The 22039-nt window shown below is 49.4% G+C and overlaps 2 protein-coding genes and 1 pseudogene across 2 annotated transcripts; 2 read left to right on the plus strand and 1 right to left on the minus strand.

Moving 5' to 3' along the window:
* Positions 1-367: 367 nt before the first annotated feature.
* Positions 368-4411, plus strand: LOC136473425 (uncharacterized; annotated as a pseudogene).
* Positions 4412-16502: 12091 nt separating this feature from the next.
* On the plus strand, positions 16503-19594 carry LOC136477236 (uncharacterized). The gene has a single exon (XM_066475340.1). The coding sequence runs from the start codon at positions 16826-16828 to the stop codon at positions 19256-19258; it is 2433 nt and encodes an 810-aa protein (XP_066331437.1). The 5' UTR covers positions 16503-16825; the 3' UTR covers positions 19259-19594.
* A 233-nt stretch (positions 19595-19827) lies between these two features.
* LOC136477237 (pre-mRNA cleavage factor Im 25 kDa subunit 1-like) lies at positions 19828-21772 on the minus strand. Its single transcript, XM_066475341.1, has 7 exons — positions 21406-21772; positions 21223-21268; positions 20993-21086; positions 20777-20862; positions 20554-20640; positions 20344-20454; positions 19828-20252 (listed from the first exon to the last, which is right to left on the minus strand). The coding sequence occupies exons 1-7, from the start codon at positions 21573-21575 to the stop codon at positions 20181-20183; spliced, it is 666 nt and encodes a 221-aa protein (XP_066331438.1). The 5' UTR covers positions 21576-21772; the 3' UTR covers positions 19828-20180.
* Between the last annotated feature and the right edge of the window lie 267 nt (positions 21773-22039).

Genomic DNA, 22039 nt, shown 5'->3' on the forward strand with positions numbered 1-22039 from the left:
TGCCGTGTAACTTTGAACAAACGAGGATGTTGGTGACATTTCATTGATTTTTGCAGTGAAATTTAGGTTCACCAGCGAGGGAAGGAATCTACTTATGAACATTTTTATCTATATACTATATCATTATTACTTTCACGTGCAATTTTGTCCGAATCGCATTGGTTTTGCTAGGTCACCTTGAATGAACACTCTTACTATTTCAGGCAATGCTTTGGTTTGGTTGGTGGACGCACTTGATTCACGGCACTCGACTCGGCGCGGGTTCCTTTCCTTACGAGCCACCGCACAACACTTTTTTTTTTGAATGATGATTATTACCCATGTCAAAGTGAAAATGAAAATGAAAAAGAAAGGAGTCTGTCTACTACACACCCATGTGTTTTATGTAGTTTCAACACATAATTTTTTTTGCATTATAGGATTAAGATCCAACAGCCTCCATCCTTCTTCTACCTCCGGCCTCCACAGATCACATATTACATATCACAATTCTTTTTTCTGTGGAAGGACAAATCATAGATCCGACGCCGCTACCGCTACCGCCGCCACCGCCGAAGCAGAATGCGTCGCCGATGGGGGACGCCACGCAGCGCCTGGCGCACTGCTTCGTGGAGGCCCTGGAGGCGCGCCTCGCCGGAACGGGGAGCTTGCTGCACAGGTCGCTCGCGGCGCTGGACACGACGACCTTGCTTCAGGGCCCAGAGTTCCTGAGGGCGTACCGGTAGTTCAACGCCACGTGCTGCCTCCCGAGGGTGGGCTTCGCGTTCGCTAACATGACCATCTACCGCACGTGGCGGGGAGCAGCCGGCTGCACGTCGTGGACTACGACCTCCACTTGGGTCTCCAGTGGCTCGCCGGTCGCCGACGCCGGCGCCGGTGGTCACCGGTGAGAAAGAGAGAGGAAGAGAGATAAAAAAAAATTCATGTGTTTTTTTAGTGCTAAAACACATTGTGTTGAATAACATTTCTAAAAAGAAAAGATACATACAGCCGAGCGGATAGCTGATTTATAGGACTGATTTGGACGCGGCACTATGATTGCACGGCATTTCCAAATTCAGTAACCATATCATACTCCGTGCAGTAGTGCTTGTCTGTAGCAAGGACAATCAGTACATGTGAAGAATAGGTGGTCACGGTCAGTGTACTCCACTTCCGTCCTTCCCAAAAACCCCAATCGCCTCCACCGCCTTGCCATCAAGGTAGTTGCCGCCGGTGGTCGTGGTCCTGGAGGTCGCGGATCGAGCGAGAGGTGATCTGCCCTCAGGTTACTAGCCCGCTTCCGCCGCTCGTCTCCAGCCTCTCGCTCTCGGTCCGTGAGATGCAACTAATTCGGTTTGGTTGGGGGAAGGTGTCGTGTCGTTGCAGGGTGGTGGTGATCGCGCGCGAGGGTGGGAGTGGGAATGAGCTTCTACCTGGCCAGGCTCGAAGCCGCGCGGCAGCAGCACCGGATGATGGCGGCGGCGGCGGCCGCGGGGCACGCCCACGCCCACGCCCACGCCCCGCGCGCGTGGCCTCCTTACCCCCAGCACGCCGCTCTTCTTCTACCTCGCCCGCATCATGCTCCGGTTCCTCCTACTCCTCCTCCTCTTCATGCAGGCATCAGGGTCGTCGACACGTGGCGCGGCGCAGGCAGCGTGGCGAGGCGCGACGACGGTGCGCCGTTGCGCGCGGGGCGGCGTGGCTGGTTCGGCGACGGGTGCGACGACCGTGCGGGAGGAGACGGGCGGCGGCGACGAGCTGCGGAACAAGAGGCCGTTGGCACCGACGACGCCGCGCCCGCGCTCCCCGTCCCCGCCACCCAAGCGAAGGGCCGTGGCAGCGGCGGCCAGGCGCCTGTTCCCGCCCGGCTGCGGGAGGGACGCGGCGCTGCCGCTCGCCAGCGCCGATGGTGGCGCTTCGCGGTCCGTAGCTGCGCGCGGCGACGGCGGCTCAGGCGCACCGCACAAGTCGACTCTTCCTCCTCCTCGTCCTGCTCTCGCGGGCGGCAAGGTGGACAGCGTCCTTTTCGAAGCGGCGTCGTCACCCAGCGCTGCTGCTGCTTCAGCTGGTGGTTCGAGTTCGATCAGTGCGCTGGAGAACGTGTCTGCTTCGGACGGTGGCCATCATTGTCAAGGGGAGAGGCTAGTGAAATCAACCGAGGCTTTGGGCACGAACGGTGAGGCCGCCGCCGCCGCCAGTGCTCTCATGGACGCCGCCGATTCACAGGGTGTTGCAGGGCCGGGATTCACAGGGTGTTGCAGGGCCGGGGAGTGGTGAACCGTTGAAGTCCAAGGATTGTTTGGTGTCATCCGTGCGTTTGCTACCAAAGCCGCCGCCGCCGGCCAATCGTCGCTTCCCGCCTGGGTGCCGGAGGTTTGGAGCGCCTCTGCCCGCTGGTGATGGCACTACGAACCAAGTAGTGTGTCTGCCGTCGCCGGAGGAGGTGGTGCCTACAGAACGAGATGACATGGAATTTGTGGTTCGTCCAGGATCTCATGTTTCTTCCAGTGTTATTCCGCATGAGGCTACAGCCTGTAGACATGGTGCTTCTGTTCCAACAATTGGGAACAAATGGCATTGCGAGGAGAGGAGGTCATCATCAGCTGTACCTGCAAGCGGTGCCAACGTGACAAACAAACCTGGTGGGAGTTCGTGCAATGTTGCTGCTGCTGAATCTTTGGCTCAAGGTCTTTCCAAAGAAGGTCATAGGAGTGACAGTGTTTCTGATTGTTCTGCACTGAACACCACATGTTCAGACGATTTTGCAGCTGCAGTGTCCGGCGAAGGAGCAGTGGTGAGAAAGAAGGTCATGCATACAGCTCGGAAATCAGTCAGGCCTCCCAGATTGATTCAGAAATCTCTTCTCCACACTCAGCGTAGGTCCTTCTCCGTGGAAATCGAAAGGGAAACTGAACTTGGATGTAGTGTGAACATGAATGATATTGAGGACACTGGTGGGTTTACCAAAGCTCGAGCCATTCAGGATCCCATGTGTGCAAACAAGTCCCCCTGGACAAAGGGAAAGGAGGCTGCCTTCTTCGGTCCCAAGGAGAGGGTGAGCAAGAAGAAGCTAATGAACAAAAGGAGGGTTACTGTAAAAGGTCCTACCTCTGCGTGTGCGTTGGATGACAAGGAGGATTCCATCTTGGAAGACGATGAAATTTTCAAGGCCCTAGCTGCTCATGAAACAAAGTTTGAATATGGGCCCCAAAGCGCAGATGCTAGGAGCAAAGTCAAGATAATCTGCACCAGGTTCGAGTCTATCTGCAGGGCTATAGTGCAAGCTGCGGGACAGCGTTCGATGAAGGTTAGAAGAATTGACCTCGCAGCAGATAAACTGATCAGGAAACTGCCAGGATTCACCAAGCAGGGGCCAGTCGTTGGAAGCGTTCCTGGAGTCGAAGTCGGCGATGAGTTTCTGTACAGGGTTCAGCTGGCCCTCGTTGGTCTTCACCGTCCGTTCCAGGGAGGCATTGACTCCACCAGCCATGAAAAAACCGGTGTGCGGATCGCCATAAGCGTGGTGGCTTCAGGCGGATATCCTGACGAACTGTCATGCTCAGGGGAACTGGTATATATACAGGGTCCGGTAAGAAGGATAGTGGAGATCAGAAGCTTGAGCATGGGAACCTTGCCCTGAAGAATTGCATCAAGATGAAGACTCCTGTCCGGGTGATTCATGGATTCAAAGATCAGAACAGAGAGGAAGGCAGCCATTCAAGGGCCAGAGAGATCTCGACGTTCACGTATGATGGGTTGTATCATGTGGTGGACTGCTGGAGAGAAGGTTCACCAGGTTCAAAGGTGTTCAAGTACAAGCTGCAAAGGATCCCTGGGCAACCACAACTTTCCCTGCACATGGCTAAAGCCGTGGTGAAGAACAGTATGCGTCCAGGCTTCATATTTACATGTATGTATGCCAATGATCTTCTTGTTTGTTTGTTTCTTCGAGCACCTTGCCATCTTTAATTATGTTGTAAATTGTCTTAAATCTCCGTATGTGCATATACTTCTGCATTTCTTACTTGCTGCAAGTTTTATTTCCTTGTGATGGATTTTGCTATGTTACCCCTAAATGACTGTGAGCCGTGTTGATATTTTTCAGAAAATTAGGACCGGACTGCAAGTACGTCGTCGAGAGCCACATTTGGATGTAATGCAAGTACTACGTCGTCGAGAGCCACATTTAAATGGAAATTTTGTGAAACGACCCATCAGTGACTATACTACTAAAAACGGCAGTAATGTATTGTAGGTAGTTCCTAAAAGGAAATCCACATGTGATGATTATATATACATCTTGACAGTTCTCATACATAAACTATGATGCGTGTATTGTAACGTACATCGTTTTTAAAGCAATTTCGGGTCTAAATGCATATTATATGGTTTCTGCACAAAAAGTCATGGGTCATGTATAACAACTGGATTTCCACATACGATATGTACTATTATATTAGTATACAATGTTTTTTTTTGCTATCTATAGTTTAGTTTAGGCGGCAATATATATGTTTATTATTTGAGATGGGTTTCGAAAATAGTTTGACATCCTATTATTACTGGGATGCGGCTAACGCACGCACGCTGCACGCACGCATGCACGCACACACACCAGAACAACTTCTTAGTCACAAAAAAAGCACAACGGCTTCTTCCTCCTCGACTCCGGCGCCCTTGGCCCTGCCGTGGCGAGCTAGGGTTTTCGCTGGAGCTTCGTGGCCGAGCTCCGGCAAAACCTAGCTCGCTTGCGACGCCACCTTCCCCTCCCACCCGGCCGCCACCTTGCCCATGGCGCCCCCGTTCGACCTAGCTTGGCCGCCTCCACCGCCGCCAAGGTCCCTAATCCGCTCACTGGCATCCCCACCGTCTGGTGGGCCTTCCTCCCTGAACCCCCTTTCCTTCTATTGCTGCTGGAATTTGGGAAGAAGAGAGGGGCTCGCCGGAACCCTAACACGATAGGAGGAGGAGGAGGAGGAGGCCTACCTCTGCGGATCCACCATGGCATGCCGGGGCCGGATCCGCCATGGCCGGCGAGCCCGGCACGAGTGGGGGCGTTACCAATTTCACCTACTTCATCGTTCCTGACATGTGCAGAAAAAATGATTTTGGTGCCCTTCAATTAAGCACTATGATCATAGTAACGGAATTACTGCATGGCTAGTGTATTTAGTACACCGACGTCCCTCTATCAAGAATCAAGAATCAAAATTGAACTGGTGCAACTAGTGCTCACCTATTTAGGTAATCAATGCTCCCTACATTTCATGACAAATTTAAATCCTAGAATTTCTTACACTTTGGGCTAATTTTGAAGCAATAGAAAACCTCTCCATAAAAGAACTAAATAATTATTCAAATGATTTCCCATAAATTTTCCACCCGGAAAAAAGTAAAGAATCCTAACAGGATTTGAATTTCTAAATTAGCCCACGAAAGAATTGGGACGGAGGCACTGTCACCGCACCAAATGTACTCGCACTGCAGCCATCGTATACCGAATCTGTGCAACCTCTTTAATTGCGTCAAGTCGTCAACACTCGTGTCGATGGTTTTGGGCCGGTCTATTTATTTTTAGTGGTACTTTGGTTTGTGGCTGTGATGATCTTTTACGCCGATCAGCGCCCGTTTGCGTCCTCGCGCGTTCAATCTTTTCTTCGCGTGCAAAGGTTCGCGTGCAAATGCAGGAGCGAGGAGGTCCCTCCACCATCACTGCATCAAATTGTACAGTATAAATCTCCGGTAACTCACCTCGCACGCACTACTTTTCAGTCATAAAATAATATTTTTCTCTCACAATATTTCAACATAAGTATCAGCATGAGCCAAAAATAAAAGAGGATGGAAAGGTTTCTAGCTCTGCTCTACATACCCAAATTTTGTCGTAGCCAAACTAGGATGGCTGAAATTTGGCTATAATGGTGATATTTGATTGCAATCATACCAAACCTCAGTAAATGCATATGTTTATCCTATGTACTTATGGCATATAACAACTTGCTTTGGCTTCAACATTTCAGTTGTGTTTGGTTGAGCCGTGGGACGTAGGAAAGGTGTTGTGACGTGAACTATATACTGTTAAAAAAAATTAAAACTCCATCTCTTTATCTCTCTTGAAACAGATGTAAAAAGTATTTATGTTTCCATCCATTTGGAAAAAGCAGAAAGCAGAAAGCCAAAAGCAAAATCACGGTGCAAAAATTGTATTACGCAAAAACATCTGCTTCTAGAAAAGCAGTTTCAGGCTTCATCCGTTTAGTTGTCGTAATGTCTTTTACCAGTACAAGTAATTTCTAGAAGCTAAACCAAAAACAACCTTTAATAGTTCATCCTAGCACTTTTTGCACTCACGAGAGGCCAGCAGCGACCACAGTTAGCTTGGTGGCAAAATTTGGTAAGAATATTGAAATTTGGCTTCTACGCAAATTAAAGTCTAAATTTATGGAGAAATAAAAAATTGGCTTGACTGTTTAGAGATAGTACGTAGTATCTAAACACATCCTAATATTTCGTACGAAAACCCGGAACCAAAAAACCGAACGTGTCGTTGGGCCAGGATCAGCTGACAGCTGAGATCATGTAGCCGTTGCGTTGCTCGTAGCGATGATCCGACGCGAGCTGGTCACAAGGCGGCTGGCGCAGTCCGTGGTTCAAGTGTGAGTCGGGCCGTGGCTCTGGCTCGGCCCAGGATCGCCACGTTCCATTATCATTAGACTTGACCATGGACAAATTCTTAATTTGTTCTATCTGTATAATATTAGATTCGTATTAAGAAACAACAAAATGTTAGATGTGGATCTTATTCTTATTTAATCATGGCAGCATATAATATGCATTAAGGCATCATATGGATGCCCATGCATTCACTTCAATCCATGTGTGTTAGGGTAGTTTGGTGTAGAATTTAAAATTTCACACCAAACCACCCAAACATACATGGATTGAGGCCTTGTCACCAACACCCCGCTCGCCACTCGCCTGCGCCGCCATGGTGCTATGCTCGCTGCTCGCCGCAGAGAGCAGAGGAGAGGAGGAGGAAGAAGAGGGAGCAGTGGAGGCGGCGGAGGCAGATGGAAGAGGGCACAGCGAAACAGAGGCAGGGGAGGAAGATGGCCGGTGATTTCTCGCCGTCGGCGAGGAATCAAGCAAAACCGAGGGCACCGGCGTGCTCCTCGCGACGAGCCGCACCTAAAGGTGCCTAGGGTTTAACCCCTACCGAGCTCTAACTAGGGCGGCGGCGTGCATGGCGGACGGCGACGAGGGCCCGACGGTGCTCCAGCGAAATTCGACCATGGCAGGCGCGGCTAAGCTCGGTACGAGCTTCTAGGGTTCACGGGGAAGACGAGGGAAGGAAGAGAAGGGAGTGAGAGAGCTCCGGTGATAGCCGGCCACGGGAAGCTCGAAGTCTGGCGAGCCCCAGTCATGGCGGGCGGTGGCGGAAGTGGCCAATAGGCCCTCACCTAGGCTCGATCGACGTTGCGAGTGGGTGGAGATGGTGGCGCGAAGCAAGCCGGAACTACTGGCGTGCTGGCTCAGGCAATGGCGCGGCTGCGGTGGCGCACAAGCTTGGCGGAGCTCCTCGGCGTCGCTGCAGCTCGATTTCTCCGCGACGAGCGCGAACGCGAGCAGGGCGAGGCAATGAGGGCGAGAGAGAGGACACAGGCGCGATGTGGCGGTCATGCTGCTCCTCCCGGCCTGACGTGTGGAGCCCGCACCAGCATACGGCCGCCACTTGGCCACCGCATCCTGACGCTGTCGGCAAGCTGGCCCGCCTGAACTGGCCATTAGAGCTCCATTAGGCCCTTGCGCCACTCCCCGGCACACGCACCCGCACGCACGAGCGCGCAGCCATACAGGGCGGGAGCAGCCAAGGATGCGGCCATGGCGACGGGAGTTGTAGAGGCGGTGGCCGCGCGCGCACTTGCACAGCTTTGCTGTAGCGGAGGTGGCCTTAGCATCGGGGCGAGCCGGCGAACACGAACAGCGTGCGGAGACCGAACATACAGGAAGACGCCAGCGAGCAGCGCGAGGAAGAACGCCTGCCAGCGAGTAGCGTGAGGAAGAACGCCCCAACAGTGGCAGCGACGGTAGCCTGAAGGTGTCCAGCGGTGGGGCTGCTGCGCCTTCCATGGCGAAGCTCCAGCCTAGGACGTGGCCGCGCGGGTGAGCAGCGAGCAGGGCACCACGGCGGCGCAGGCGAGTGGCGAGCGGGGTGTCGGCGCCACGCGGGCGAGCAGCGAGCAGGGCACCGCGGCGGCGCAGGCGAGCGGCGAGTAGGACGTGGGGCCCACGTGGGCGAGCAGCGAGCCATGGCTCGAGCAGCAGGAGCAGCAGCCATGGCGCGAGTAGCAGCAGCAGCCATGGCTAGTGCTACCTGTGCTGGCCGCCGTGGTGGCAACGACGTGTGGCGGGGTGGTTGGGGAAAGGTCTGACAGGCAGGGCCCGCGAAGAGAGGGAGGGGATGACAGGTGGTCCTAACCTGGCGATGAGAGGGAAAGGCCTGACAGGCGGGGTCATGGCGGGTTTACTGTACGGATACCGCGGTCGAATGGGCGTGAGGGCCAATTTTAAATGGTTTTGAGAGTTAAGGGATTGCGGGTGTCTGGTTTTGAAGTTGGAGGGCTAAAACCAGACTGCCGCCATAGTTGGAGGGCCAAAAACGGACTTTTTCCTTTTCCTAAAGCAAAATTTGTGGAGCTACACCTATATTTGGCTGGAAAAACGTGAAGCAGGGCTAAAAAACATGGAGCGAAGCGGTCACAAACAAACACTAAGTACCATTGCAACTATAAAATCGATGTAAGGGTTTTGTAGCAATTTTTTCCCATGGCAAATCCGAAATAGACTAACTAGAATGGTGATGTTTGGATGGTAACTATATGCCCATACCAAAGTTTCAACTTCGTGTGAAGGGCATTTTGAACATTTTAACTGATCGGGCCCATATATCAGGGCTGACAAACTGTGAAAAGCCAACGGAATGTGGATGGAATGGCAACAATAAAATAGGATGGAAAGGTTTGTAGCTCTGCTGTATCAACCCAAATTTTGTCGTAGCCAAACTAGTCATGGCTGAAATTTGGCTACAATGGTGATATTTGATTGCAATCATATCAAACCTCGGTTATCAAGCATTAAATGCATATTTTTATCCTACTACTCCATCCGTCCCTAAATATCTGTCGTTCTCGCTTCTCGAGAAATAAATTTGACTAATTTTATATAAAAAATATTAATATTTACATAATTAATATCATTAGATAGATCGTTGAATCTATTTTTATAATAAATTTATTTAGACATAAAAATCTAGTCAAACTTGTGGCATGAAAATAAAAAACGATAATTATTTAGGGATGGAGGGAGTATGTACTTACGGCATATAACAACTTGCTTTAGCTTCAACACTTTAGTTGTGTTTGGTTGAGCCGTGGGATATAGAAAAGGTGTTGTGAACTATATGCTGTGAAAAAAATTAAAACTCCATCTCTTTATCTATCTTGAAACAGATGTAAAAAGTATTTATGTTTCCATCCATTTGGAAAAAGCATAAAGCAGAACACCAAAAGCAGGATCACGGTGCAAAAATTTTATTCCGCAAAAACATATGCTTGTAAGAAAGCAGTTTCAGGTTTCATCCGTTTAGTTGGCATAATGCTTTTTTTTTTACAATAGATGTAATTTCTAGAAGCGAAACTAAAAACAACCTTTAATAATAGCTCATCCGAGCACTTTTGGCGCTCACGAGAGGCCAGCAACTACAGTTAGCCTGGCTGGCCAAATTTTGTAAGAATATTGAAATTTGGCTTATAGGCAAATTGACGTCTAAATTTATGGACAAATAAAAAACTGGCTTGACTGTTTAGAGATACTAGTATCCGAACATATCCTAAATATTAGGTAGGAGAAAAGATAAGGGACTTCCTAAATCACAGGCGTCTGATTTTTGCATTCTTTTCAGATGATGAACATCATCCATCTAGTCTAAATCCAACGATCAGTAATTATTCTCAACACTGACCGAACACCTTCACGCTTGCTGGTAGTCCCATCTTCACTTTTAGGCACTTGTAGGATAGGAAAAGTGAAAAGATAAATGTTCCCGGAACAAAAAAAAAAACGAACGGGTCGTTGGGCCAGGATCAGCTGACAGCTGAGATCACCTAGCCGTTGCGTTGCGTTGCGTTGCTCGTAGCGATGATCCGACGCGAGCTGGTCACCTGGTGGCTGGCGCAGTCCGTGGTGCAAGTGCGAGTCCGACCTGGGCCGTGGCTCTGGCTCGGCCCCGGCTCGCCACGTTCCATTACCATTAGACTTGACCAGACGGACAAATTCTTAATTTGTTCTGTATATTAGATTCGTATTAAGAAGCAGCAAAATATTATATATATATATATATATATATATATATATATATATATATATATATGGATCTTATTCTTATTTAATCATTGTCTGTTGAACTGTCCACACGTGAGTTTCTATGCTTACAGTATTTTGGTGGGACGCATGCCGGTTGGCTTGAACTTATCTATCGATTTATCACCTAGAATCTACAGTATTTTTCTCACAACAAACCAGTTTCAACCAACTTATCAGCTGACTTTAATACCAGCCGAACAATTGTACAATGAACCCATGCAACCACCTCAAGACTCGTGCCTGCTCGATTCAACGGTGTGTATCCGGCCCGGTCTATTTAATTTGGGGGTACTCGCGACTTTGGTGGTTGTGATGATCCTGTACGCCGTTCAGCCACCCTATGCGTCCTCGCGTTCAATAGTTTCTCCACGTGCGGCTTGCAAAGGTTTGCTCTAACATGCACGCAGCACGCTACATCCCTAGACGGCTAGACACGGGCAAGTGCAAATGCAGCAGAGGCAAGGTCCCTCCTCTATCGCTGCGTCAATGATCACTGGCCGGTAACTCACCTCCCACATGTTAACTAAGTGTACTACGACTCTATAAATTCCAATTTAGAGCTGCTCTAAAAAAAAAACTAGAGTTTTTAGTGCTCTCGTAACTTTTTTTTTCTAAAGCAAAGTTTATAGAGCTGCACCTATTTTAGCTAACAAATGTGAAGCCTAACTAAAAAAAACATAGAGCAAAGCGGTCACAAACAAACACTAAGTACCATTGCAACTATAAAATAGATGTAAGGGTTTTGTAGCGAATTTTTCTCATAACCAAACTAGGTAAATCCGAAATAGACTAACTAGAATGGTGATGTTTGGACTGTAACTATACGCCCACACCAAAATTTCAACTTCGTGTGAATGGCGTTTTGGATATTTTCACTGGTCGGGCCCATATATCAGGGTTGCCAAACCGTAAAAAGCCAACGAAATGGGGACGGAATGGCATGGAGGGCAAAAATAAAACAAGACTTACACACGTGTGTCTTGATACGTGAATTTGCAATCACAACTTCAGAGTTCCCAGTACTAGATTTCATTACACTATTTCAAAGAGTAATTATGTAGGTGATGAAATGAAACAAGACTTGCAATTTATAATTTCATTTCACAGTTTCATGGACATACGCATTTACAATGTTGCATAGTGTTATGAAATGAAATGCCCACAGCGGTGTTTCACTTAGTTTCCAATGTGTTGGTTGTACAAACTAAGTTTTATCTGGATGAAACCCATCTTCTCTCTTCTCATAATATATCTATGTCATGTTATTATCATCTTATCTTTGGTGCCAGGTGTCATTAAATGAGAATAAAACTACCATTGGAACTAGCTTCATGGGTTTAAACCTTGGTTATCAAGTACTATTAAATGCATATTCATTGCCCTATGTACTTATGCCATGTACTAGTAACCTGATTTGGCTACAACACTTGGACAGCTCGAGCTTGGAGCGAAGGAATGGAAACCAGATGAAAGAAAGAAAACACATGAATATGATATAAGTGCAAGTAGAAAACAGAGGATCAAAAATTTTATAGGTATTTAGAACACAGAACATGTTTATTCCTCCATTCTAGTGAGCAAGGATTTGCTCATCCCTCCGTACACATGTAGGAAATTTTTCAAAGAGGTTGAGGTGGATGTTTTATTTTTCTCAATTACATGAAGGAAAGCAAGTCTTTCCATAGGAAAGTAAAGCTTCATTTCTCTGTTCTAAACACCATGTAATGTAAACAAAAGATAGAAATTAGATTTCTTTAAAATTCTTTTAAAAATCCTCTAATTCAAACAAGCCCTTAATTTTTTGGCAGCTTGGCTAGCCAAATTTAGCTAGGTAGACTAAAATTTGGCGTACAGCCAAATGGACGTCAAGATTTGTGAATGGATCAAAAATTGTCTTCCAGAACCGTTCAAAATAGCATATTTCCGGAGGCGCTCGTCTTCCACAAGACACTAAGCGCTCCGAAAGCAAGCTACATCGGATGGTTCCGTTGAGCACACTACAAGGGAGAACTCAAATAATCCACGTTTTTTCCTCCAGGATCCAATAATGAGAACGAGTTATAATACTTAGTCCATTTCATACAACAAGAGTTCTAAGAAATACATTATTACAATACTAAGTTAAGAGTGCGGAATTTAAACAGCGGAATTACAATAAACATCTAACGGTAGAATACAAGGATCCGTCTGTACCCAACAGAAGAATCCTCCACACAACAACTACTCTTCAAGCTGCACCTGCAACAGGGGTAAATAAACCCTGAGTTCACAATGTACTCGCAAGACTTACCCGACTAGTAGAAATAATTTCCCGACTCTAAAAGATAAGATAAGCTTTATGGTTTGCTGGGTTTCCTTTTTGTAAAAAGCAATACTAGTAGTGAATCCTTATGTATGTTTCTTATTAGCAGTCATGATTAGTTCATTATCTAACCATTCTATGTAAGCAAATGTTCTACTTTCAAGCAAGAGTTGAGCAAACAGATCTATTTTACCACCTTTCATCTTCTAGTTCTTACTATGGTGCTAGACTGTAGACAAGTGATACCGGATTACTTGGTGATTCATGAATCAATGTGCCCAGCTGGGTACCCCGAAACACATGCCCCGCTTGTACCCCAGGCACAAGCAGGACCAACCCATCACTCTCCTATCAAGGGGTCTAGGTCCTCATCCAAACTTGGACTCCAGCCTCCACACCTGAGTCCCGAACTCAGTGTGGTGCTTAGACCTCCACCATCCCCGCCTCTAATCAGTCGGTCTAGAATGAGCCGGAACCCACGACAAGAGAGCAATAGCCTTCTCTGCTCCCATAAACAAGTATATGCTCAGGATAATAAGTCTGTGACTTGATTAGAACCCAATACAATGGCCGGTCCTTAACCGACACGGACAGAGAAAATAGTGTAACCAAGCTATGCCCCGTTGGCCGTGGGACACAACCTCTTACACCCACCAGTACCCATACCATATCCCTGCCCGATCTCTATTTCCTTTCACCATTTTATCATGAGAGTGATAATTATAATCACCTATTGTGAGTAATAGCAGGTTACTCATGCTACCAATAGCCTAAGCATAACAGCTACTCGACCTATGCTAGTAGTACTCATAGGTATGTTATCAATGCATGTAGTTTCTATAAAATGCCTATAACATAAATGCACATCACACACACACACACACACACACACACACACACACACACACACACACACACACACACACACACACATATATATATATCCAATGATGATTCAAAATAAGGGCTATACACCGGGGCTTGCCTTGGGCAGGCGGGTGGTCAGCTATGTCAGTCATCGGTGGCTCCGAGGCTTCCTCCTATATGAAGACCTCCTCCTCATACTCCTCAATCACCTTCTTGTATTCCTGCTCTCCAGCGGTCACGAATTCCACCAACGTGTTCTTTACATGCATGCAATGACGATGCAACACTTAGCATTTTAGTAACAGCAGCTCTTAAAATAACAATACATCTACCAAGCTACTAAGCTAACTCTAATGACTAAGATGCTAAGCTACCCATCCTTTCCACTAAACAGGTATGAAACATTCAAGTATTATCTTAGCAACCAAAAATGCACTTCTTACTTTATTTACGATTTGATATATACTAAAATAAGGAGTACGTAGCTACCCTATTTATCAACCTATTCTAAGGCTATAAAATTACAGTGAGCACATAATAATACAATGAACCTACTGTAAAAATTTTAGGGTTTTTGCTATCACCAATCTACCACAAAAATTTCTACAATTATTTAACCTAATCATATTAAGCACTCTTAAATGATTCAATAGCCACTGGTATCAACATATATATATATATATAATATATGAACTAAATATACTAACAGATAGAGCATAATTTTAATAACCTAACAAAATTGGTTTCATAATTTTTGGACATCTATAGAATTTGCTATAATTTTCCAAGAATCAGCTCAAAACTAAATTATAAAAACATTTGCTAATTCACTGGAAAAAGGAAAACCAATTCTCGCGCAGCCCACACGCGCACAGCGCGCGGCCCATGCGCAGCGTGCGTCTGCGTTTTTGCAAAAGAGACCTTGCATTTTCTCTGATTCGCAACCAAAGACCAACACTATTTTACTTACCCACAGACCCTCTCACTTAACCCCTCGGTCTTTCTCTAGTTTACCCGCGCGCACCCCGACGGCTCAGTGCGCGGCGGCACGGCGAGCGATGGCCTAGCACGGCCGCGTCGGCCACCTGGGTCGCCACTGGCCTGACGGTCGGACCGGCCTCCATCCCCGGTTCAACTAGCTATAACTAGTGGCAGCACAGAGCGGCGAGACGCGCCGGAGCCGGCCACAGCGATACGCGGCCGTCCACGATGGTGACGCGACTGCTCTGGCGAACTCAAGCATCAAAGAACCCATCTAGCTAGCGAGTGAGCATTAACAGGCTATCGCGAGACTAGCTGTGGTGATCGTTGGTGAAGAGAGTGGCGGAGAGGAGCTAGCCACGTGCAGCCGAGCCGTGCGACGACGCACCGCGGCAGCACGGTCGCATCAGCGGCGGGGTGGAGCTGGTAGCGACTAAGCCGAGGCACGCATAATGAAGAGGAAGGCAAGGCACACCTCTTGGCATGGGCAATTGGGTTCGGGTGGTGGGATGGGAGGTCTGCCCTCGGTCGTGGCCGTGGCGTGGCCTTAACGGCGCATCGACGGGAAGACGCCAAATTGGCGCCTGGCTGGGCCATCATCAAGGCAGTGCGGGGTAGGGCGACGAGGAGACGTGAGGGCGGAGGTGCGGACGAGCCGAATTGAATAGAGGTGACCTATCTCTGGCGTACTCGTGGCGCAAGGCGGCGTCGGCAGAGAGATTGGAGGCAGAGCGAGGACGGTAGAATGCGACCAGGGCTCTGCTGTGACATGCCTTGGTGGGACACGGTTGACGTAACCGCAACAACCCAGTCTAGCCACTAGTGAACGAGCACGCGCGTGTTCACGCCGCCCTGGCCCACGCACCGCAGCGCCATCAATGGCGTGACGACGGCGGGTGCAACCACGTGCATGGAATCAAACCGGGCCAGGGCGCAGACACGAGCGCGGGGTTGCGACGACAACAGCAGTAGGCGTGTCGCGATGCACGGCGGACTTGGCAACACGGCAGCACGCAGGCGCGAGCGGTAGCGTGGCACGGCCGCAGCGGTGGCCTCACACGGCAGCACCCATGACTATTCCCACGGCACACGCCTAGCCCAGCGCGGCAACACGTGGGCGCGCGCGAGGCGCATCGACGCGGCGACGTCGACCACTGACGTGCGGTGACCGCGTCCACGTGGGGAAAGCAAACCGGAAACGTGCTGTGCACGCATTTTAAAGCTTTTACCGCGACCAAACCGTTACTCCTAAACAAAAACGGTCTTCATTACACTCAAGATGGTATATGAGGCTACTTAATCAAGGTATAACACTACATCGCTCTTTAACCCAATTCCTCAAAATGGTTTGCTAAACATAGCAATGTCTAACTGTCAACAGACTTGGAAATTTTTCTAAGTTTTGAGTTGAACTCTATTTTAAATTGCATTTCTAAGCTATTGGAAATATTAGCTAGCAAGGTTATTTTTCAACAGCAATTATTTCATCATCTTCTACAAAGTTCACACTCCAAACTTTATTTAAGCCCCATATATAAGTTCTATAGTAATTTTACTCAATAAAAATTGCTTTACAACCATACTTGATAATTGTACGAATCGTGGAGTAAGTTTTCGTTTTGCATTCTTATTGATCGTTTTAGTTGAAATACTTCACATATTCGTTTCATCACATGCATTACCCATAAGTATGATGCTCCTAACGTGTTTTAGTAAATAATTTAGGGTGTAACACCGAGGGTGTTACAATAACATCCTCTAGAGGTAGCAATCAAACACATCCTAGTTTTTTTTGGTATAGTGTAGGAAAAAAAAAATGAATGGATCGTCGAGTCAAGCTCCAGCTGAGATCAGCTCTAGCCGTTGCGTTGCTCCGAGCGGGGAGCCGACGCGTGCTGGCGCAGTCCGTGCGACTGTGCGAGTGCGAGTCCGACCTGAGAGCCGTCCCATCAGACTTGACCAGACCAGGCGGTAGCCAGCACGGCAGCAGCAGCGCTCCCCTGCAGTGGCTGTTCCTCCAAGCAAAGCACGAGCCGAGGCGAGACTCCTGGGAGACCTGGACCCTGCCTTTTCTCCTCTCCTCCCAGAGGCTCCCACGTGCTCGTCGCCTCGCACGCCCGCCCCCTCGCCGTCGCCGTCGCCGTCGCCGGCTCCGAAGACGAAAGGTCAGTGCTCGCCTCCGTGGTTCCGCCCGCTCGTCTCCTGCTTCTGCTTCCATTCTGTCTTTTGCCCCGCCGTGGCGGTTTTTGTTTGGAGAATAGTGGCTGATTAATGGGGGTTTTGGCTGTGGTTTTGTGCTCGCGTCGCAGGCGGGGGCGACGGACCGATCAGGGGTCCGGGATGGACTTGCACGCGGCGAGGCTCGATGCAGCGCGCCACCGGGTGGTGCCGACCTCCGCCTCGCAGCGGCAGCCCCGGCCCCAGCAGCAGCTCGGCGTCAGGGACCGCGGCCGCTGCCTTCCTCCTCGCCCTCCGCCTTCAAGAGGCGAGACCCGCAGCGGCGGCGTGGGGAAGGCGGACGAGGTGCGGGGTACTCGGGACACGCGGCTCGGCAGCGGCGTGGCGACGCGCGAGGCGGCGCCGGTGGCCGCGGACGAGGCGGCTGTTGCTGCGGGCGACGCCGCGGCCGCGCCTGGGGTGGCGCGGGAGGACAAGGGAAAGGTGGGCGCCAAGTTGGGCGGCAAGAGGTGTCTCGACTCGGCGGAGGAGATGGGAGGCGGCGACGCGGGGAGGAAGAGGGGCCTGGGCTTGGCCGCGTACCCGCCACCCCCCAAGCGGAGGCTAGTGTCGGCCACGCGCCGTTTCCCGCCTGTCTACGGGAGGGCCGCCGCCGCTCCGCTCGCTGCCGGGAACGACGATTCGAGGCTCGTTGTTGCACAAATGGACGGTGCTTCTGATGCACTGAAGAAGACAGCTCTTGCTCTTTCGGACGCCAAGGCTGGTTCGAGCGTCATGCAGGTGGAGTCGTCTGCTGAGGTTGTTTCCGCTCCAATTGCTGACAATGGTCATCACGGTCTGGAGGCTGAGCTGCAGAGATCATCCGAGCCTTTACGCCAGAGTGGTGTGCCTAGTGCAGATGATTTACTTGACACCGATTCACAGGGTGATGCTGGGAGTGCTGGATTTGCGAGGAAGGAGTTGGTGCCAGCCACGCGGCGTTTGCTACCCAAGCCAAGGATGGTTTCTGCCGTTCGCCGCTTCCCACCTGGTTGCGGGAGGGCCAGAGCGTCTCTAGTTGCTGGAGAAGGCAGCACTGAAGTCGGCTTGCCATTGCCGGAGAAGGTGGTGGCTACAGATTGCTCTACTTCTGCAGCAGACAAACCGGCCATGCAGATTGTAGATGTTCCATGCAATGCAACTATTACTGATCGAGCAGCACAGAAGGAGAAATTCGTGGAAGGGGAGACTGCCGCACCCAAGGTACAGCCTCAAGGATCTCAAAGTTGTACCAATGTTACTCTGCATGAGTCTTCAGCTTGTAGAGATGGGCCTTCTGTTCCTGCAATCAGTTTGCAAAGTCAGGAGAAGAGAACATCATGTGTGGTTGCGAAAGATATCGAGGTGGTGATCAAATCTGCTGGGAGTTCCGCCAATGCTCTTGCTCAATCATTGTCTGAAGGTCCTTCCAAAGAACATCTGGTCAGTGTTAAGATGGGCAGAGCATTTTCTGGTGTTGCACCAGGAGCGTCTGGCCAAGGTGCTATGAAGAGAGATAAGGTCATGTCAGCAGCTCAAAAAGAAGTCAGGCCTGCCAAACTGATTCAGAAATTTTCCAAGATCAAGGTGAAGGAGACTGAACATGGAAAGTGTGTGACCACGAATGGATCTGAGGACACTGCTGGGTTTGAACATCAGGCTCCCACATCTGGGAAGAAGTGCCTCCGGACAGATAGAGAGGCTGCTGCCACAAGTAGGAACTCCTTTGGTCCCAAGAAGAAGGGAAATGTAAAACAGAAATCTATGCTGCCATCTAACGTGGAAGATGACATTCTGAAGGCACTAGCTGCTCATGAAGAAAAATATGGTGCCCAGAATGTGGATGCTAGGAGCAAGGTCAAGATGATGCGCAGGAGGTTCGAGTTTATACGCAGGGCTATAATACGAGCTGTGAAACAACAGTCATTGAAGTTACCTAGAATTGACCTTGCAGCTGCTGATCTAATCAAGAAAACGTCAGGATTTACCCAGCATGGGCCTGTTGTTGGAAATGTGCTTGGAATTGAAGTTGGTGATGAATTTCTCTACAGAGTTGAGTTGAACATTGTTGGTCTCCACCGCCCATACCAGGGAGGTATAGACACCACAAGAGATAAATATAATGTGCTTATCGCAATTAGTGTCGTTGCTTCTGGAGGTTATCCTGATCAGCTATCGAGGTCTGGTGAATTGGTATACACCGGTTCTGGAGGAAAGATTTCTGGTAAGAAGGGGATGGGGGATCAAAAGCTTGAGAAGGGTAACCTAGCCTTGAAGAATTGCATCCGAACGAAAACTCCTGTCCGAGTGATTCACAGATTTAATGGTCTGAACGGAGAAACCCCAATGTTCACATATGATGGGCTATATAATGTTGTGGATTGCTGGAGAGAAGGCCAACCAGGCTCCAAGGTGTTTAAGTACAAGTTACAGAGGATTCCTGGGCAAGCCGAACTGCACTACGGTAGTGAAACTTCCCACAGAAGTAAAGCTGGGATCACGGGTTGAATGGTTGGCCATCGATCTCACTTATACCACTATTCAAACTTCATCGTGACTCCACTAGTTTCACAGATACACTGGAGAACATGTTATCTTGGCATTTCATCCTACCCTGTAAATAAGCTAGCAGTAGTGTTATCGTGTTATACATGTCTATTCTGCATGATCAGTTCACATTACAAGAAAAAAGCTGCTGAAGTGCTCTTGAGTCCTTTGTTAGTCGTTAAACCTGCTGAAGTTTGTCCAAGTTCTTTGTCAATCGGATCTAGTCGTTGTTTCTGGGTGCACTGAAGCAGAGCCTTGAGAGGGTGTGGTTCAGCTCAAGAGAACCAGCCCAACATTGGTCAGACAGTGAACGAGCTTCAGCAGCACAAGGTGGTAAAGGCGTCTTGCTACGGATACTGATCATCTCAAGATGAGTACTCGTGGTGGTATAGCTTGTAACTGACCTGTGTTGTGAAAGAGAACTAGAGAAGGCTTGACGTTTGTTTCAACTTTCAATGAGATGTGTGCTATACTGCTATGTCCAGATTGTAAGACCCAGTAATACAATTAACCTTTATATGGCAAAAAAGTATCGGTAAAAACACTGTACAATACATATCAATATACAACAAGGCTACAAGCCATATAATTTTTTTTAAAAAAAAACTATACAACATAAGGGACAAGCTGTCGGTAAGCAACATAGCTACATGAGATATTGTACAGAACTGAATCGTACGTCCTCTCACGGTCAAACACATGTCGCAAGGAACACATACAGTACATCTCAATATATCAGCCAGAGGAGGGGAAATACGTTATACAAACATAACGGATGAGCTACTTCTCAATCAATACATGCTCCCATCGGTATCGAATACTACGAGATTAGCCAAATATGCATGTGTGTCTACTAAACCCTCAAAATTCTGGTTTCCACATTTCAGTCACTGATGACGTTGAAGGAGAACTTGGACAGTAGATTCGGAATGCCAGATATAATTGGACCGTAAACCTGCAGATGGCGATCATTTGAACGTTACAGAGGAAGTTTGGCGCTGAACTATATATAAAACCTTTTGGCCGTGGCGCAGAATCCTACATACCTGAGCATTGCCATGAATCTGGGACAAAGGCACGGCCAGGAGCTTCATGTTCCTGGGCACGATGAACTGCCGAGACATCGGCAGCCTGATCAGGAACAGCTTGATGCATTCCTTCAGGGCAAAACAGGACTCACACACTCAGGTTGGCACAATGCTGACGAAATTAAAATTAACTAGTAGATTAGTTCTAGATGTGCCAGAATTTTGTACCTTTGGTGCACGGAAGCTTGGAGGCATGTATGGAAATGGGATGGCCTCAAATTCAGATCTCCACCACATTCCGATGCACTCTCCAATCTAGTCAAACCATCAACGTGTATGTAAAAAGGGTGTACCATTTCAACCATCCAAACTTGGCATAAGATCTATAGTAGTAGTTGATATATCACTGAACAATTGGTAGCATTTCTGTACATACGGCATGGTTGGTTACCTGCCACTCATCCTCTTCTTCAATGGCCTGGTCATCATCGACAAAGGAGAGCTTGCTGGAGAGTTTGCGCTTGAGCCCTTGGACCTCTGAAAGCAATCATCAGCATACGAACAAGAACAAACCTGTCAGCCTCCAGTGCAGGAAATTTTAGACAAATTCTTGCAAACTGCGAATACATGCCAAAAAGGTCCACGCAACTGTATGAACGACGCCTACCTTCCTCGCCAGGCCTGAGGCGGCCTCCGGGGAGCAGGAAGGAGGAGTTCCGGACCTGCAGCAGCAGCAGGTGCGGGTGATCGAGCAGCTCCACCTGCAACCAAACAAGCGGCCAAAATTCAGAACGATGGGCGCTTGCTGTTGGTGCTGGTGTACGGCAATATGAACGATCGAGGCCTGTGAAATCGCTCAGAGCTAATCAGAGTTGCAGAGGCAGAGATTGGAGGTACCAGGAGGACGCCGTGGACGCTGGTGCGGAGCCCGTGCGCCGCGAAGCTGCATAGGCAGCGAGGAGTATAATCTTTTTCAGTAATTAATTATGATCACTTATTCAGCGGTTTACTCGATTCAGCGAAATCAGGGACCGCCAAATGCGTTGCGAAGACAGAGAGCGGGCGAGGCGGGGCACTCACTTTGCCTTGAGCCGTAGCGCGCGGTCAGCGGCGGTCTCCAGGCCGCGGGGCACGCCGGCGGCGGCGTCCCTGGCGCCGAAGTAGTAGCGGGTGAGCGGGTAAATATCCAACCCGTGCTCCCTCGCCGCCGCAGGAGCAGCCTCAGACATGACCTCCATCTCGAGCCCCATAATCTCACCGGAGCGGGCGGAGGCGCGGGTAATATAATACCGGGAGTGCGCCGCAAAGGTAAGGCGCGGGAACCGGCTGGAGAGAGGTGGGAGGCGCGAGGCGCGAGAGGGGGGCAGAGGGGAGAGGATTTGGGAAGCTTCTGCAGTTGTGCTGCCGCCGGGACCGCGGGTTCCGGGTTGGTGAGTGGTGTTGGGGGAGAGGGAGGTGGAGAAGCGTCGGCGGTCGGCGCGGCAACGTGGCCACCGGAGCGACGTGGCGTGCCGCGGAGGGAGCCAGGGCCCAGGGAGGTGAGGGCCGCGGGTCCCGCCCGTGCGCCTCGCTTTCGGTCTTGCCCCACTCGGCTAGTCTTCCCTGACCCTGACGAGTTGACGTCTCCGTTCGCGGTTTGTTTGTCCAACCAGTTGAACCGTCGACTCCACACGTCCAGAAATATTACAGGCACTCTCGCATAGCACCGTGCCTC

The sequence above is a fragment of the Miscanthus floridulus genome, chromosome 8, assembly GCF_019320115.1.
Source record: "Miscanthus floridulus cultivar M001 chromosome 8, ASM1932011v1, whole genome shotgun sequence".
NCBI classification, from domain to species: Eukaryota; Viridiplantae; Streptophyta; class Magnoliopsida; order Poales; family Poaceae; genus Miscanthus; species Miscanthus floridulus.

Bases quoted from the DNA above. Each gene is read 5' to 3' on its own strand.
- LOC136477236 (XM_066475340.1), top strand. From the start codon at position 16,826: ATGGGGGTTTTGGCTGTGGTTTTGTGCTCGCGTCGCAGGCGGGGGCGA.
- LOC136477237 (XM_066475341.1), bottom strand. From the start codon at position 21,575: ATGGGGCTCGAGATGGAGGTCATGTCTGAGGCTGCTCCTGCGGCGGCG. The intron at 21,087-21,222 runs GTACCTCCAATC...GTTTGGTTGCAG, and splicing joins GCGTCCACGGCGTCCTCCTG to GTGGAGCTGCTCGATCACCC. The intron at 20,863-20,992 runs GTAGGCGTCGTT...GATTGCTTTCAG, and splicing joins CCTCAGGCCTGGCGAGGAAG to AGGTCCAAGGGCTCAAGCGC.